The sequence below is a fragment of the Heloderma suspectum genome, chromosome 4 (assembly GCF_057233095.1).
Source record: "Heloderma suspectum isolate Gila_16-S chromosome 4, 16-S_ref, whole genome shotgun sequence".
Taxonomy (NCBI): domain Eukaryota; kingdom Metazoa; phylum Chordata; class Lepidosauria; order Squamata; family Helodermatidae; genus Heloderma; species Heloderma suspectum.
In genome coordinates, this window is record NC_139461.1 from 98,167,245 (window position 1) to 98,186,460 (window position 19,216).

Genomic DNA, 19,216 nt, shown 5'->3' on the forward strand with positions numbered 1-19,216 from the left:
TATTTAAAGTTTGTATCAAGGCTTTACATCAAAGCCTGCATCCTTGAATATACATGAGATATTCAAAGACAGTGCCCACATTTGCATGTCACGATAAGCCATCAGTCCTGGCTTAATAAGCCGTGATGTGTGCAAGCAGTCTGCTGGTGCACATAGCCTGTTCACTCTTGTTTCTAATATGTCTTACTGACTGGGTTTGGATGATCATTGCCACCCATGGTGGCTTAAAACAACCCTAAAAATAGCCCATGGTTTCTGGTTGGTTTGGTAACCACACCAACAACCCACGCTTGCAGGGTTTGGATGACATGACAACCTACAACGGGGGCCTGGGTTATATAGAATGGCACCCGTGGGCACCATACATGTGCTGCAAACCACAGTGAATTATTTAAACCACCATGAGTGGCAATGATCATCCAGATCCGGCCACTGTCTCCAAAAGATGGAAATGTAATAGACTAGCTTTCAATCGTGACTCACTTGGAAGCAATTAACCATAGACCCCATTCTGGACGTAACAAGAAGCTATGCTTGATTGCAGCTTCTAGTTTGTTTACCCTCTTACACGAAGGAAGGAGTGTAGCAGGAGTGATCGGACTGCAGGTACCAGCACAGTGCTCATACACATCATGCTTTATTAAGCCAGGATTGATGGCTTACTGTATGTGTAAAACAGCCAGTAAGAGATTGAGAATTTGTCTTCACTATATTTGAAATGTTGGAATGGAAGGCAGTGAAGCACTCTAGTCTTTGCTTAGGGAACTATAGCTCCAGCTTGTTCAACACTTTTCATGACATTAATGGTGCTGTATAAATCTTAATCATATGAGAACAACAGGACATAGAGCAAACAAGATCCACTTTTATGGCTTCTATATATTTAAAGTCTTTCCAGTGTTGAGTTTTTACAATAAAATATTTGTTGTTAAATAAGTCTGCAAAGCTTACTGGTTAACATCAGAATTATTAAATGACCAGAAAAAAAGACTTGGCCTTCTCTTCTTCCTTTAACACAGGGGTGGGAAAGCTCTTTCAGCCCTAGGGTTGAATTCAATTTCCGAGAAGCAAAAGCCAGGAAACCACCAAACAGTTGGTGGACAATCAGTGGTTGAGGAAAGGGGCGTGGCCTTCTGGGGAAACCCGGAGGGCCGGATATGGCCGCAGGCCTTAGGTTTTGTACCCTTGCTTTAACAGTAGCTTGTTGGGAGATATCAGCAGGTGATGGCTTTCAGCATGGAGAGATGCATTGCCACCTCCTGGTGTCTGCTGACCAAGCTGTTGTAAAGAAAGCACAGAACGAGAAGCTCAACCCTAACCTGTCTGCCCATACATATCTATACAAGATATTTATGGTATGATATCTGTACAGAAAGGAGGAGGACGAGGAAGTCATAATCATCATAATCAACAACAGAAGGCAGCTCTCTTCTTTTTCTCATTGCCAGGAAGCAATTCTTAATTGCCATGGATGATCAGATGACTAGCTATTTACTAGTCTGTAAATCTTTATCATTATTTTTGATTTCCCTCCTTCTGTTGTTTGTTCTTCAGTTATTGATTAAGCTTAGGGAACTCCTGAGCTACAACCATCATAATAGAAAGCTTGCCTGGTAAGTAAGTATTATGTCTGAATTTGGATCCCTAGCAGCTTATTCAACCATTGTTGCTGAAGATGAGTACAACTGGAACAAATGTATTTTATTGCTAGTAGCTAGCAAAGATATCTTAAAGCACTGAATGAAAACCTCTTGTACAGATACATAATAAGATTTTCTATTCTTTTCCCAACATAATTTGTTTTTCTGTTGCATCGGTCTGTTTCAGAAATGAACGCTTGTAGCAGATCACCTTTTGCCACTTATTCCATCTATTTACTGTACAATGCAGACAGCAACATCTTTCAAGGAACCAGCAGTTCCTTTAATGTGGAATGCAAGACAGCTTTCAAACACAACAGTTTCCCATGCCGTTTAGGCTTTAATAGGTTATTAATCTGTTAAATTGCTTCCAGGAGCAAAAAAGGAATTACGTTCATATTGCTCAGTCACTCCAATTAGCAAGGAGGCACCTGTGTCAGTGCCAGCAGGTAAAGTACATTGTCATGGTCCAGTCTACAGGTAGAAGGAACATTTTTATGAGGAAGAATCCCATCAATCTAAATGACATAGAATGTTCAATGGCATTTAGAATAGCTGTCCCATCTGCATCTCACAGACTATACGGATCTAAGGAGAGCTTTACGGTGCAATCTTATGCCTGTCTACTCAGATGTAAAGCCCATTAAGTTCAATGGGGTTTACTCCCAGGTAAGTGTGTGTAGGCCTTGAAACCTAAAGTTACCTCCACATGTAGTCCCAGTCTCACTTACAAAGGGGATGTCATGATCTGTACGATCAATGACCTGGGAGTGAAATAAATTTTGGATCACAGGAAGTCAATACCTACAGGCCTGAATCCTCTATTTAGGTCCACAGCAGCTCCTTTTCCTCTACCTTGGACCTACTGGGGAGAAGCAAGATGACAGAAGTTCCTGTCACTCGACAGATTCCCTGTGGCATGAAGTGCATGGCATGCAAAAATGGCTCTCAGCCTTTGCTGAGGCCCTGTCTAGGAACGTAAAGCAAAACACTACTCCAGGCACACAACTATGAACTCTTTCATAGGTTTTTTTTTTTTAAGGAGCCACTTAAGCCACATGCTGGCAAATGTAAGATACACAGGATGCAATCCTATGAACGCGGTGGGACTTACCTCTGACTACACATGCTGACAATCTAGGTTTAGTGTTCACACTGGCAATGTAGTCTGACATTTTGTCAATATGTTGAGAACACTGCTGTTGAAAATGGCTCTCCACTAGCCATTTAACACATTCAAAGTTTACAGAAGAAGCAAAAGTTTGATTGTAGGTGCCGCGTGCACACGCACATACACACACACACACACACACACAGATCTTTCAGAAAAGTGAACTGTGCCACTATTAGTTATTATTATTTTACATAGTGCCATCAATGTATATAGCATTTTATAAATTAACGTAAGTAAAAGAGACAGGTCCCAGCCCCAAGGAACTTACAATCTGAATTCCAACAGGGTAAGGGAAAAGCAAACGCAAAAGTAACAAGGATGAATATATAGACACGTAGAGCTTTCCTGCATGAGGCTTTCAAAAGAATCCACTTTACTGAGGTTTCTGTTTCCAGATTCTTTGTAGTATTAAGATCAGCTCCTTTACAAGTGTTTTTTTCCCCCCCAGGGGGTTTCTTTCTCTGACTTTCTATATGTTCCAGTACACAGCCACTAGGTGGCACTGTGGTATAGTGGAATTGTGCAAATACATGATGGTTTCATGCCACCATTCACAGAAATACCAGACTTTCATTGTTAGAGAAAACAAACAAACAAACACTACAATAGCTGCAAAGAATGGGAAAGGCCCTGGAGGATGAGGATGTCATGTAAAGCACCTACAAGCTACCATGAGTGAGGAATCACGAGCACACAATAAATGCCTCATGTAAAAAGGCTTGCAGTTATATATGTTTAGAGTTTATCTGGTTGGGGCTGATGAATCAGGGTTTAACAAAAGGCTTTGTGGAACCAGTAAGTTTGAGGAGGGTTTTGAAGGAAAATTGGCAGATATAGTCATTTAAGGGTTTGTTTGTCTGTTTGTTTGTGAAGGCGGCAAACTGACGGTGGAAATAACAAAATAATAACAACATCCTAGCAAGGTAATAGCAAATTCACTCTTCAATTAAATCACTATGTGGTTAAAAGAAAAGGCATGTGTAAACTGTTACTTTTAACCACATTGTGGATAACTAACAAGAGAGCTAGTATGGAGTAGCAGACTTAGACTGGAGAGACCTGCATTCAGTTTGCCATGTAGCTGTGGAACTTGTTTATAATTATCTCTCAGGCTTGCCTACCTCACAGGCTTGTAGTGAAGATAAAATGGGAGGGGAAAAACATTGTACGTTTCCCAGAGTTCCCGCAGGAAAGGTAAACAAGTAATAAATAGCTTGTGCCATAATACATTTGTTAGTCTTTAAAGTGCCACAAGACCCTTTCTTGTTGTTGTCAGAACATACGTAAAGGTATACAAAACCTCTCAAAAATAGAATATAAAATATCTCCATCCTTCTGAGCCAGGGATCTTTTGTCTTCAAAGTTATGGGTGCCTCATGAAGTTCCATGTAACTAATAGACACTCAACCGAAGCTCAAATTTCTAAGAGAAGGTAACATATGTAGATCATCACATTTGACACTTACAAGTATGCATATTGTGACAGATGTACACATGATATACATGCACTGAGAAGCTGCAGCCAATCCTAACTTCCCCAGATATATACTTGCAAAGTGGTACATACACAGGTTCCTCTAGGAAGCACTATCTTGTGTGAAATTTTATATTTTTACTTTGAAGTAAATCCTATTAACCTCAGTGAAGTGGGACTTATTTCTGAGTAAAGATGCATAGGAATGGGCTGTTTGTCACAGTATCAAGTAGAAAATTTAGACCTTTATCTCCCCCTTCTGTCCAATTCATTTCTAACCTTGTAAAGTCTTCATTCACCTCCATAGCCAGTGTGCTGGTGATCAAATTACTACTTACATAGTCTACTGACTTCATAAAAACTTTACTTATTTTAAAATGACATATAGGGTTCCCCTCTAATTCCCATAAACAAAATGTCGATGTGTATATATGTTGGATAATTCTAATTTTTTCCTCCATTTTGTCTTCCAGACTGGGAAAGCCATTGGGCTCATTTAACATATTTTGTTAACAAAATTAGTAGTAAATAAATAAGAAATTGGATGAAATTAATAGCTAAATAAAAAAAGAAACACTTGAGCTGGGGTATAGTTTGAAACCTAAATAGAAAGCTTCAACAAATCAAATAATGTTTAAAAACATTCAGGCTGAAACTAAAAGTTACAGTGCAGTGTGGCTACTGTTGAAAGCAGCAACCACACATCTCCAACTTCTCCTTCTCTCTTTCCTAGTAACATCTGGTTATGTATCACATGACATCACTTACAAAAAGTGTAACATGACATCACTGCAGTTTTTTCCACCCCAGTTCATTTTCATTGGTTCCTGCTTGCAAGGGTGGGAAAATTCGCATTGCAGTGATGTCATGACATGTGTTTTGTAACACATCTACCAAGAGAAGAAGAAGAATAGAAGACACACAGGGCTGCTGATTTTGGCCTGCTCTGTAATGTCTAGTTCTGGCCTCATTTGATTTATACACCATTTGATTAAAAACAACAACTCCCAGTCAAGAGTAGGGATGGTTGAGAAATTCAGTCTCGTCTGTCAAGATTTTTTTAAGGATTTGCCCAATGTTTAGCTTTCAGAAGCAAATGTGGACCCAAATGCAATTTGCAGCTGGAAATCCATACATGTCCAAGCTTGTGATGTATTCCACAAAACAAATAAAATCATCCATTAGTATGAGCACATTTGAAAAATGCACAATAAAAACCACCTACATTTCTGAAAGGCACACAAACATGCTTTAATCAGTGGGTGCACGCATACAAAAATGCATAATTTGAAAAATACACACAAAAATACGTACACATTTCTGTGTGGAAAACCCCCATACAGAATTAGATGGATTGAATTTGGCCATGGAAAAATGAGAGCCACGGTGAGACCAAGCTTGACAGATCTGCCCATCTCTAGTCAGGACTGTGGAAATATGATAAGAAATCCAACTTGCACAAATAAATGGATATTTCACCAGAACAGGACAACTTCTTTTATTAAGCACACATTCCTTAAAATCAAAACACAGCACTTCACATTTTGAAAAGGTGTAGACTGAGCAAAGAAAAAGAATGAACAGTTGCAGAAAGACTATATTTCTGTCAGAAACTGCCATTTTAGCTGAAAAATAAAAGCTAATGCAAAACAATGTTACTGCCGTTGGCTAATCTAAACAGCTACTTCTAAATGTCACCATCAGTCGGAAACATCGAGCCATCCAAATCACAGAGGAAGAGGGTGAGGTTATGTTTGTGTACAATTTTAACAAAAGCCTAGGTGGGTGAAGAACACAGAATCGCCCTCCTGCCTGCAACAGCTCTCCCAAAGCACTTTTATCCCAGCTGGTCACCATCTGGTACCAAGGCCGAGCTGAACAGTACTTAGGGACAGACTCTGCACTACAGGCAGGTAAGCTACAGGTTCTGCGCTCTACACCCACATACACCTAGATGGCCATCATCATGTCTAGTTTGACCTCAGGCCCATCCATTTAAATCAGCGATGGGCAACTTAGTCCTGCAGATGTTTTGGCCTACAACTTCCATGTTGCCCACTCCTGATTTAAATGAAGCGTTCCTTGCGGTAAGTGAATGAGCTTAGAACTGCAGGCTTAGGAATGTACAAATCTTCCAGAAATCTTCCATTTAACCCAAATACACATATGTGAGTATTGTCCTTGAGGTTACAAACAATGGCATAGTGAGGGTGTGAAGCACAACATCTCTAGTTCTTAGGATACATACCAAAAACTTCATTGTCTTCTGAGGGTTCCTGGGTTAGCCGGGATGCTTTAGAGCTTGCTTTATCCTCCACTTCCTCCACGGTGGCTTCAGTATTCTGCAATGATACATTACATAAGTCCGTTAGGAAGGCATCTGTAGGAAATATTTGCTCAATAGCAAATATATCACTTTAGGCCATGCTTAATTTCTACAAAGAAAGATTTCAGGGCTTAAGCTGGTTGGAAGTCTGACCCCTGATTCCAGGTGTGTGGGGAGAAGAAAATACATTCTTCACATACTCATAGACACCACCTATATTACTTCTTCTCATGTGCTTATATGAGAACACTGGCAATGAAAACAGGTGCAAGGCTGACTCCTGGCTCAAATTTAAGCTCCGATTTTAGGGAAGTAACGTAACAGAAAGGTGTCATTGACTGAGCAAATGTGTCTCTGTTCATATGTTGTCACTACACTGTAAATTAGAAGCAAAGGGTACTATCTAGGGCCAGTGTGGCCCAGAAAAGTGCATGTTACCCATGAAATGGTGGGAACCTAATTCAAATTCTGAGTGCCTTGCCTGCGACCTGACCTATCAATGTGAATGCAAACTACCATCTATGTAGGGCGTCCCCCAGAGAGCTTGATAAACATGATTTTGTGCCTGCTTATGACTTCAAAAATAGAGGGAAGGTGAAGAACCTAGCAGGTCATGGTCTCTCACACACACATATATGGCTGGTGAGGTGTCTTCAGCTTGGTCAGTTACCAGTTAGGTCATTCTGTTCTACCTCCATATGGCCAGAAACCCCTTCCCTCTACTTCTCTATTTCTTAAACAGACGCAATAAAAGCTCGCAGACTAATAATGAAGACATTGTTTGGCAGGGCTGGGCAGACATTATGGTGGCTGAAGGTCATCTTTTCCTCCCCACTATCCAGTTTCCACTGCAATCCACAAAGAGTAGATGCGGTTCTCAAGGGCTGGATTCCTGGGTTGAGAACACTGGATACCTTTTAGCAGCAACTGCTATTGCACCCAAGTTGGCCACTGTGGGGACAGAATGCTGGACTACATAGGCCTTTGGTCTGATCAGCACAGTTCTTATTAAGTTTGTAAGAAAAAAATACTATCATTTATTAAATTCAAGTCTGTTTGGAATGCTGTGCCTTACAAGGAGTACAGCATTCTTTATATGTGCTTAATTCTTAAATTAACATGCATTCGGATTCCGTCCCATGCCACATGGATTTGTATGTAAGCACCACTAAGGGAGCAATCCTATGGCTGCTAGACAGCAGCTAGATGGCCACAGGATATCGTGTTATCCGGGAACTGACTTCGGAGCCTGCACTCCGAGGTCGGTTCCTGGAAAACTGACCTCCCCCCACTTCCATGCTGCCTCAGAGGCAGTGTGGAACAGCCCCATCCTCCGCACTCGCAAGAGGAGCGTGGAATGGCTGAAAAGGGGTGTGTCTGGGGGCATTCTGGGGCAGGGAGGGCGGAAATGCCTGTATGACACATCCAGTGTGTCGTACAGCAGTCTCCTCCCCCACTCCTCCCTCCTGCGTCTAGACAGCTGCAATTGGCTGTCTAGCCGAAAATGCAGGGCAGGAGAAGCGCGGAGGGAATGATCCCCTCCGTGCTTCTTCTGCCCTCTATTGGATAGGCGGTCGCCTCCAAGTTCGGAGGTGGCCACCTATCTGGATAGGATTGCACCTTTATAGTTTATTTCTATCAATTTTTTTAAATGAATATGCAATTTCCTTATGTTTTTGAAAGAGATGGACTGAACCACATGGCATTTCCTGTGTGATGTAGAGAAGGTGACCTGGGCAGACATCTGGAATATGAGCCTCTGTGCTCCGGAATTCTTGGACCATAGCCACACAGGGCTTTTCTTTCTAAACTTTGGATGCTCTTGTTCAGTATACAGAATCCCTACAAGCCACACACATCCTGAGATAAGCCCCATGCTGAGTCATGGATCACCCATCACTGAGTAGCAAATGAAGAGCAGAGTGGGGCCAATGTGAGAGTCCTGCTGCCTGCATTGTAGTGGCATGGGATTCTCTTGCACCGTGTCTCTCTTGACTGATGAACCTTTCCCCATACTTCAATCTTAGTGTTAAACTGGGAGAAGTTAAAGTGAGATAATTACAAAGCACTTTACTGATAGTCATAAATTCATCTGCTCTGATCTAACATCCAAAGAGAGAAGCTCCGTTGCACTTTATTATTCACTTCAAGTTGCCCCTCCACTGAAGTAAATGGGGAAGAATTTGTAAGAGTTCTCTCTCTCTCTCTCTCTCTCATGGGGAACAGATGCTGTGAACATTTTCTCATACTGAGAAGGAATTGAAAACTTAACTCTAATCCAGCTGTTTAATTTTCTTTCCCAGTGTCCTGAAATGCCCTGCAATCCATTGCTCATAATTTAATGGAAACAGCAGAGAAAGCATATTCCCTTTTGTATTTTCTCAGTGGGCTGCAGAGATTCATGAGATGCTTATGGCTCATTTTAATGTCACTCTGTAAATCTTATCTTTATGGGGCTTATATTTCCACTGAAGTTTAATTAATATTATTTTCATATAATACAAAATGAAATTGGTAATCTGTCCACTATATATTTTATATAGTGGACAGGTTATATATCTTCTTAAATCAATCAACAAAATAATCAATCAATTCCTGCTTCATGAAAGCTTACTAATTATGATGATACGCAGTGCAGTCTTATATATGTTTACTCAGAAGCAAGTCTGCAGCCCTAATGTCTGTGACTATGTTTTGCTTGTTTCAGGATTTAGGCAAAAAAAAAAAAGTAATTTCAAGAACTACACAGATATTATTTACTTCACCAATAAGACAAAGGGAGAGACAGTTTCATGACTTATGTAAAAGATCTTCTTGTCTCATGAACTAAACAGCAATAGCTCAGATTTCATAAACAACATGTTTCTTACAGAAGAGCTACCTTCATGTATTACTAACATGAAGGGGTTTTCATGCACTGAATGGGCTGAAGGGCTGCACTGCTGGTTTCACCACTGACACTGCACATGCTGACTAGCTCCAGCACCAATCCTCACATTGAGAGAAGCCTATGTGCATACGCCTCCATTCAGTCTGGAACCCTATGCGATCAAGGTTCCAAAACACATGGAAGACTATGTGCGTAGAGGTCTATGTGTGTAGACATCTATTCACATACGCTTCTCCACTGCAGATGTCCATGCTCAACAAGTGAACATTGCAAGAGGGGCTAGCTGGTATGCATGATATTAGGGATCAGTAGCACAGCACCTTCAACACAGGGAACCCCCTTCATGTGAGTAATGTGTGAAGAAGGATAAAGAATCGAGCAATTCCACAAGTGCGTAACGTGTGTGTGTGTGTGTGTGTGTGCATATTCTATATTTTATATCTTCTATGTGTAACTTCATATTGAGAGATAAACGATCAGATAAATGCTTCCTAATCATATATGATGACATAAGAAGACAGCCTTCTCCAACTGAGTGCCCTCCAGAATTCATGACCATTGGCTATACGGGCTGGGGATGCTGGGAGTTGAAGTCCAAAACATCTGGAGGGCACCAGGTGGGGAAGGCTGCATTAAGATATACCTGAATTTTAACTGTCATCTTCTAGACAAGCTAAGAATGGAATTCTTTTTAGATTGTTCTATAGGTAATTGTTCTATAAGTAGCAAAAAAAATGTATTCTATACGTAACCAAATTGTTCCCAACTCCAGCAATTCAGAGCAAATTTGTTTTAAAATGGATTTCTACCAGAATTCACAAGTGACTCTATGTGTGTGGGGAGGGCCAGGGGTGGTAAATTTTGGGAATTGTTGTTCTTCAACAAATTTTAAATAGTACACAACCACCCATATACTGTGGAATGTGGAAATCATTGGTTTGTAATAGATATCTTTCAAACCACATTGGACAGATTTGGACCATTGGTTCATCTGGCTCAGTACTGTTTGCACTGACTGGCAGCGGTTGTTCAGGGTTTTAGAAAGGAGATGACAGGGATTGGACCTTGGACTTTCTGAATGCAAAGTGTATTTGTTGTTCAGTCATTAAGTCGTTAAGTCCTGTCGGACTCTTCGTGACCTCATGGACCATAGCACGCCAGGCTTTCCTGTCCTCCACTGCCTCCCGGAGCATGCTCAAGTTCATATTCATTGCATCAGTGATGCTATCTAGCCATCTCATCCTCTGCCGTCCCCTTCTCCTTTTGCCTTCAGTCTTTCCCAGCATCAGGGTCTTTTCCAGGGAGTTTTCTCTTTGCATTAGGTGGCCAAAATATTTGAGCTTCAGCTTCAGTATCTGTCCTTCCAATGAGCACTCATGATCTTTTGTTGATCAGTCGTTGAGTCGTGTCCGACTCTTCGTGACCCCATGGACCATAGCACGCCAGGCCTTCCTGTCCTACGCTCTCTCCCAGAGCATGCTCAAGTCCATATTCATTGCATCAGTGATGCTATCTAGCCATCTCATCCTCTGCCGTCCCCTTCTCCTTTTGCCTTCACTCTTTCCCAGCATCAGGGTCTTTTCCAGGGAGTTTTCTCTTCGCATTAGGTGGCCAAAATATTTGAGCTTCAGCTTCAGTATCTGTCCTTCCAAAGAGCGCTCAGGGTTGATTTCCTTTAGGATTGACTGATTTGACCTCTTTGCAGTCTAGGGGACTCGTAAGAGTCTTCTCCAGCACCACAGTTCGAAAGCATCAATTCTTCGGCGCTCAGCCTTCCTTATAGTCCAGCTCTCACAGCCATACGTTTGAAGATGAATCAAGAAGGGAATGTTCAGTTTTCCAGAAACTGGAGAGAATTTATTTATTGATTATTCATTATAAGATTTATATCCCACCCCTTTGTTGTTTTTTCCAGGGTAGATTTACAAGATGTAAAACAAATGAAAAAAATCAATAAAAATACCATCTTGATTTCCTGTTCAAAATCAATTTTCCATTAAAAAATCATATACACTTTAAAAAGTATTCATTTCAAAAGAAGAAGGCAAGATTACAAACTAGATCCCTGTGAGGATTTTCAAAGATGTGAAAGTGTGGATAATGACTGTGGCAGCAAGCCCCTCCTCCTTGGATGCCTGACCATCACATTTTGAGAGGTCATCTTCATAGTCTCCTACATGTATAGGTGCCGATTCCCTGATCTGCACACCAGGACAAGTGCACACAGTTTGTGTCTATGTGAGAAGACCATTATGTGGACATATCCTCCAACACAGGGAGGTTGGGCATGCTGAGGGGGTAGGGCTTGATGCTATAATCCCCTCCTACACATAGACTTTGAACATCTGCTCAAGAGCCAGCCCTTGGGCTTGGAGGGGGTGGGATAGCGACTGTGCAACTAGGATTTCAGAACTAAACAGTGGCTCAAAACAATCCCTGCTCAAAAACTGAATGAGACATAAAATAGAAAGTCTTTTTCAGAATCCAACATTCGTTGGATAGCTGAAGGGACATGCTTTCTGTGAAGTCAAGTTCAAAGGATGGTTCACCAAGGATCATCATCCCTTCCCCACCCTTTTGTCCTTGCCTACCAAACTCTTGTCTAATTGGGAATAGTGCAAATATGCCGCAAACAAGTGTTTCAGTTTATTTCCTGTGAACTGAATTCTGTTAAGCAGGTGGAAAATGGTCTTTGCAGAAATAGTTCTGTGTTCACTCAGGACATTCAAGTGAATGTGAGTAGAAGTCCCCTGTAGACTTCCCCAGATCAACACAGGAAGGACAGGGACTGAGAAGACAGGGACGGAGCTTGTGTGCATGCCTTCAACTCCCACCCCCACCCACCCTCACGTGAGCAGACTGAACACTTGTATAGGGCGTATGAACCTGTAAACAGGGCTGGAATGTAACAAAGCAGGTTCTACTCATGGACATTCCATCTGGTGCAAATAGGTCTGTTCTCCAATTCCGTGTGACGTTCTGGCATTCTTTTCTTCTGTGCTCCACTTCATATGGTGGCTAGGCGCTTCAGTATTCCATAAAATACATTCCTCCTAGGATATAGATATGTTTCTGGTGATGCTCAACTTGTGTCATTCACTGGAATGAATCCAAAAATGTTCTCAGTCAAGGTGACAACTATCTGTTCTTTGACATGAATGACAACAGTGCAGTCTAGGATCACAAACAAGGTGGCTTTCACCTTGCATTGAATCAGAAAAATAACTTCACTCTCTAGTTGAGTAATAATCTCATCACTTTCATCTTCTCTTTGGACACTGCCTTTTTCATTTAATATTTGATTTCCACAAAACTATTTGGAAAGTCCTTTCAGTTTCTTACAGTTAATATATATCATAGTGATGCTTCTAAAGTTTGCCAGGTTTGAATTTCACATTGAAATCGACAACACAGATTGTGTTCTTTATTACCTGCACTAGAAAACCTCCTGTAGACTTCTTAAAGTCAGGTACCCTATTCCAAATACATCTCCATCATTATTTGAATGTGGCCACATTCACATTAACGGAGACTCAGTGTCATAGATACTGCTGTGTGCGTTAATAACTGTTTTACTGTTCACACACTGTGTGTGTGTGTGTGTGCGTGCGTGTGCGCGTATGCAGGAGCACATATCCAAAAAGTGATATTCAGAGCATCTCTACACCAGCCTAAAGTCCCACATTTTAAACAGGGCTTTCTGCTTCCATTTTAAATGCAGGATCACGACAGACTCCCTTTACACGTGCTTCCTTTCCCCACTTCCCCCCTCCTTTCCCCCCTTATCTGAGTCTTCCATATGTTTCATTATACAGCTACTAGATGGCACTGTGTTCTAGCTCCTCTTACTGCGTTTTTTCCCTCTTTTCACTAGGGAACTCAAGTGGAACTCAAGCGCTGTAATTTGATAGCTCATTATCTCTGATCTTTTAAAAAAATTGCATAAAGGTCATTTAGTGCAGGGGGTGCTCTGGAGGTTCAGGATATCCATTTAAAGGACCCGCAACTTCCATAAGTATCCAATCTCAATAGTTGGATAAAAGCTCCATGTGAAGAAGCCCTCAGTGAAGTTGTGCACAGGTATTCCAGAGGTATCCTCCACTCATTCATGGTTTCCCACCCATCCATAGAGAAGTAGTGCTCCTCTCTATGGTGCGAAAGACTGGAATGGGCCTTTATGAACCCCTGAATAGGACTAGTGTTCAAGCAGATTCTACCCATGGAAATTCCACCTGGCACAAACAGGTCTTTTCTCTAATTCTATATTGTACCACCCTGCCCAGTAATGATCAACTGGGGATTTAGGATCGGCCAGGGAGACATTTCTTGTGGCATCCTTGAAGAATGTGGCCCATGGGGCTACTGCACATGGCAAAGCATTCTCGGTCATGGCTCCCTGACTTTGGAACTCCCATCCAGTAGAGATTCTTCTGTCTCCCATGCTATTGTCATTCAGGGGCTAGTTAAAGATGTATTTCTTTTTACAAGCTTTGGGGGTATAGGCAAGTGTTTTATCTGTTTTCTGGTCTAACAGTTATGGCTTTATTGTATTTTATCGTGTATTTATAATTTCAGAGTTATGATTTTAATGATTTTCATGCGTTGTATTGTTAGCCACCTGGGCTCCATGCGAGGAAAGGCAAGATATAAATTTAGAGAAATAATACAAACACACATTTTAGTAGTAGGGCTACATATACCTCTTCAAGGAGCCCTCCTGCTGTAACTCACTTTACATTCTCTTTTAGGATCAATTCTGAATTTACTACAGTAATGTTGTTGCGATGGAAAATAGCATCTATGGGGCTAGGGATGCATATCACTGTGCATCACAGATCCTAGATCTGGCTTCTCATGTGTTGGCCAGATTACATGGTACATATCCATGCCAGTGCTGGCACAAGGCTGACATGTGTACTCACCAGACCATCTGGCTGAGCCACACAGGAGGCTTGATTAGAAGCACATGAAGCATGAACTCAACAGAATTTTTTTTTTTTCACAGCAACCACTGTGAAAGTCCTATTTCAAGCAGCACAGAAAACACACACAGAAATTCTAATGCATTATGCATTTGTTAAATTAAGTTGGCATTCATATGAACACAAGCTAATTTTAGGGGACTGTGTGTCTGTCTCATTCATTTGTTTGGAAGAGAAATGGCAAACTTGGTTAGAAATTCTCTGGAAGTGGCAGAACAGTGGCAGCGTTACTTATGGTGACAAGCCAAGCTTCTTCCACACAAGCTGAGAACAAAAGCCATTGTTCTTTGAATGAATCGAAGCCTCCAACCTTGAGTTATTTCCATCTCAGTGATGCCTTGTGCTCTCTTGAGCTATGGAAAGTCCCTGACAAGAACAAGTCATCTTCCTTAGTGCTTCACAGATGTTTCTAGTGCTCTCTTGTGCTGATTTCAGTTCCTGCACTTTTTCAAGTGCAAGATGCCTGTGAAATGATTTGCTACCAAAGTGAAAGACGGGGAATTAGTTTTGAATGCCAAAGATTAATCATAAGAGAAATGATTGCTCATTCTTTTTGATTAAATAGCCTTTTTGTATTAAATAATAATGTACCTCTAGCCTCCGGGAAGACTAGATTTCTCATATCACAGACATACATCGTAGAAACACACATACCAGTGGCAACCAGCTTTATCAATGCAGTATAACACTGGCATACAAAGCTTAATATGGAATACATTAGAGTGGCAGCATGGGGGGGGGGAGTGTGGAAGTGGCAGGAAGTCACATGATTCACAGATTAAACAATTCAAAAGAACAAAATACGGGTTGATTATCCTGGTTCTTTCTATCTATCTATCTATCTATCTATCTATCTATCTATCTATCTATCTATCATCAAATTGAATCAAGCAATAACTGGTGGAGAGAGAGAAAGAACTATACAAATTTAAGGAGAATCAGAGTTTACCAGATAAGATGCAACCAAAAATGCACAACAATGCCTAAACATATAGGATGGCAGGGTCCCAGATTGCAATTTTTTCCCCTGTCAAAAACTGAGCCACATCCCACCCCTGTACTTTCTCCATGACCTCGTTTGGCATTTATATAGCTCTGGCTAAGACTGCTGACCTGATGAAGCCATCTTAGGACATTTGTGCTGTTCTGATGTTTTTGTGAGAAATACAGGATACATGGGGGTTGGATCCAGCTATGTTGCTGCAGCTGTGGAACAGATGCTGCTGCCACAGTGGGACTTCCCTGTCCTCTCTCCTGCCTGCAATCCCCTGTGTACCCTCCAAATCTGGTCCATGGGTTGAAAGACTCTCTGGAGATTTGGAGAGTGTACAGGAGGGGCTGCCGGGGGGAGGGGGAGGCCATAGAAGTCCCATTCTGCCACTGGTATCCATTCCATGGGTGCAACGACAAAACTAGACCCAACCTTTTTTTTACATATTTCTGTCTTGACATTATTTCAGCCATCAAGCATTAGACCAGGAATAGGCAACCTTTGGGGGCTGTAGGCACATTTGGCAATTTGAGAAATTATACTGGGCACCACCACAAAATGGCTGACATGGGAGGCGTGGCAAAGTACACGTAACTTGCCCAAAAGACTGAATACAAGGCAGAGGTGGGCTCTGAGCCCCAACATGTTAAATAATCATTTGAACCCAGAATTTTCAGCACCAACAGGAACCTATTTCACAGGAATTCCTGCTGCTGGTAAGAAAATGTATGTGCTTGTTTGTTTTTTAAGTGGGATGTATAGGAAACCTTGGTGGGCACCAAGAAAGGTGTCTGGCAGTCTGGCCCATGGGCACCACATTGCCTACCACTGAATTATACAGAGATACCTAAAAATTACAAAATATGAATGTGTAATAATAATTTTACAAAATCCTAAATAAAGGTTATTGAAACCTAAAAGTAAGACTGTTTTACTTCAGCAGTAAATTTTGAACTCTATCCTATAATAGTTCTAAAACAGAAGTTGAAAACTTGTGGCCTTCCAGATGTTTGACCTACAACTCCCATCAACCCTAGCCAGCACAGCTAATGGTGAGGGCTGATGGGAGTTGTAGGCCAAAACATCTGAAAAGCCACAAATTGCCCACTGCTGCTCTAAAGCCACGAAGCTGGACATTCCAGAGACAAGAATGTTTGAAATGCTGCAAGATGTAAACATCTGTCCTGCGTTTCTTGTAGACTGAAGTTTTCTGGGGCAAAATAATAAAACTTAAAATCCTTCAACTCAGATTTCTACTAGATAACAGCAGAAAATGAAAGAAATACATTCATGATGACAGGATGGTGCTGAAGAAACTTTCCAGAGTGAAGTGTGTGCATTAATGACTTAAAGTGGAGGTTCAACATTACTTTAAAAAACACCAGTACCACAACATTCCTGTTCTCTTCACTTATATAGCTTCGCCTATAACAGTGTGTTTGGATGAGATATCTCAAGGAGCGCTTCCAGCAACACCAGACAGGCTGCTCAACAAGATCAGCCTTGGATGGCCTTCTCTCTGTCCCATCAACCAGGACAGCTAGGCTGGTGAGGACGAGGGCCTTCTTTGTGGTGGCCCCCACTCTGTGGAACTTCCTCCCTACGGAACTCTGCCATACGCCCTCTTTAATGAGCTTCTGCCATGCATTGAAAACTTGGTTGTTCAGGCAGGCATTTGGGGTGGGTTAGGGTATTTTTTAGATAGCATCACCAATGCAATGAATATGAAACTGAGCATACTCCGGGAGAGAGCGGAGGACAGGCGGGCCTGGCGTGCTTTGGTCCATGGGGTCACGAAGAGTCAGACATGACTTAACAACTCAACAACAACAACAACAAGAAGGGTATTTTTAGAATATGATGTTTTAATGATTAATTTTATTGTTTTAGATTGTACAGTTGTACATTGCCCAGATTGGCCAGGTGACTGGCCAGATGGACGATTAAGAAATTTAATAAATAAAGAAATAAAGATGGCAATATTAGATGCTTGTCAGTATGAAAGTGCAGCCCATTACAATGTTTCAACCAAAATAATTTAATAAATCAACATTAAAATAATGGATATAACCTGGCAAGTTAAATGACAATTTAAACTATGTAATCTTAATTCCATTATTTATTTGCTTGCTTGCTTTCTTCTTTCTATACAACACTGGCAAATGGAATCATCATGGTGATATTGCTCCATCAGGAACAACTACAACAATTCATTTGGTGGAGTGAAGGAACAGCAAAGACCATTACAGGGAATGGGGGTGAGAGTTCTGGAGTGAGACCTGTTGGCTAGCAGCTATTATTGGCCAACTTACCTTCTCCAGCTCCTCTTTCTGGGTTGGAAACTGCAGGAAGGAGGCATTTTTCATTTAATGGTAACTGGAAGGATTTAAAATGTTTAAATTCAAACTCTGATGTTGGTATACTGTCAGAAGTTTCAAAAATTAATTGCTATGATTCATGAAGCCATGCTAATTTTCTTTGCAGATGTGTGGTGCAACAGAAGAGACACTGGGGATATTTTTGAAGAACACCTGTTAATCCTTGGGGTCACCCCTATAGTGTTTAAACAATAAATGAGGGCCAATATGCTGAAGCTGATTATCACTCCTAAAAACAATGGAGATACTGTTTAGGTGATTTATCTCATTTGGGATATGCTGCGTGGCCTGTTCTGGATGAGACCGGATGAGACCCAAGTGGTCTTCGTAGCATGAAGCATCTTCTGCTGATGTACCAGCTAAGATTTCTCCAGAACAAAAATGGCCTATCCTAAATAGTAGCCAAGCCACAGTAATTCATACTCTGGTAACACCCCATTTGGATTGCTTCAATGTCCTGCACATGGAGCTGCCATTGAAGATGTTAGTACAGAATACGGCAACTAGGTTACTAACTGGAACTGGGAATATGGAACACATCTCAAGAGTCTTGAAACTAATTCAAGGCTTTTTTTTTTTTAATATCTAAAGCCCCAAACAGCTTAGGACCAGGATACCTTAACGACGTGCTCTTTAAAAATCCTACGCAAGCATTAAGACCTTCCACAGGTGCCTGCGCTGTCTGTGGTGAGGTGGGGATGACCCAGGAAAGGGTCTCTTCTGTTGTGGAATCCTGCCTCTGAACTTGTTTTCCAGGGAAGCTCACCTGGTGGTATCTCTGTAATCTTTTTGGCATCACATGAAGATTTTTAAAAATTCACCCAAGCTTTTTCAGGACTGATGGATTTATCAGGCTTTTTAATGCTCATCTGATGTCATCTTATTCTGCTCTTTGTATAAATCTTTATAGATACTGTGTCAGTCTCTATGGCTGCATATCTTAAAAAGCAGTATATAAATGCTTAAAATAAATAAACATGTTCATCCAGATATGTGTATGTATGTCTGTATGTATGTGTGTGTGTGTGTGTGTGTGTGTATATATATATATACACACACACACACACACACACACACACAATACAATGTGGGATGCTGATGTGTGATAGTATATTTTGCTAGGATAACTAGAAAGTCCAAGCCAACAAGGTTTAATGCCTAATTCCCTGCTGGTTGAAATAATAATAATTTGATTCAAAAAGCATGCTTAAGTGCCAATTGGGCTTTGAAGCTCACTCTGATGCTTAACCATGTGGCCAATATTATTTGCTAGACATCTGTTCATCAAGCCTGATAGGCAGGGAGGCAGAAAATGGGGATGACTGGAGGTCCCCTTCCCTTTTCACTGCACTGTTTCTCAG

The 19,216-nt window shown here is 41.3% G+C and overlaps 1 protein-coding gene across 3 annotated transcripts in view; it reads right to left on the reverse strand.

Annotated features, from left to right (window-relative positions):
* MBP (myelin basic protein) overlaps positions 1–19,216 on the reverse strand; it is a 172,225-nt gene that overhangs the window by 89,655 nt on the left and 63,354 nt on the right. For all 3 annotated transcript variants that reach the window (XM_084850037.1, XM_084850036.1, XM_084850035.1), the window contains exon 3: positions 6,537–6,630. In XM_084850037.1, the coding sequence (XP_084706163.1) occupies positions 6,537–6,630 (94 nt within the window). The remainder of the gene's footprint in view (positions 1–6,536; positions 6,631–19,216) is intronic.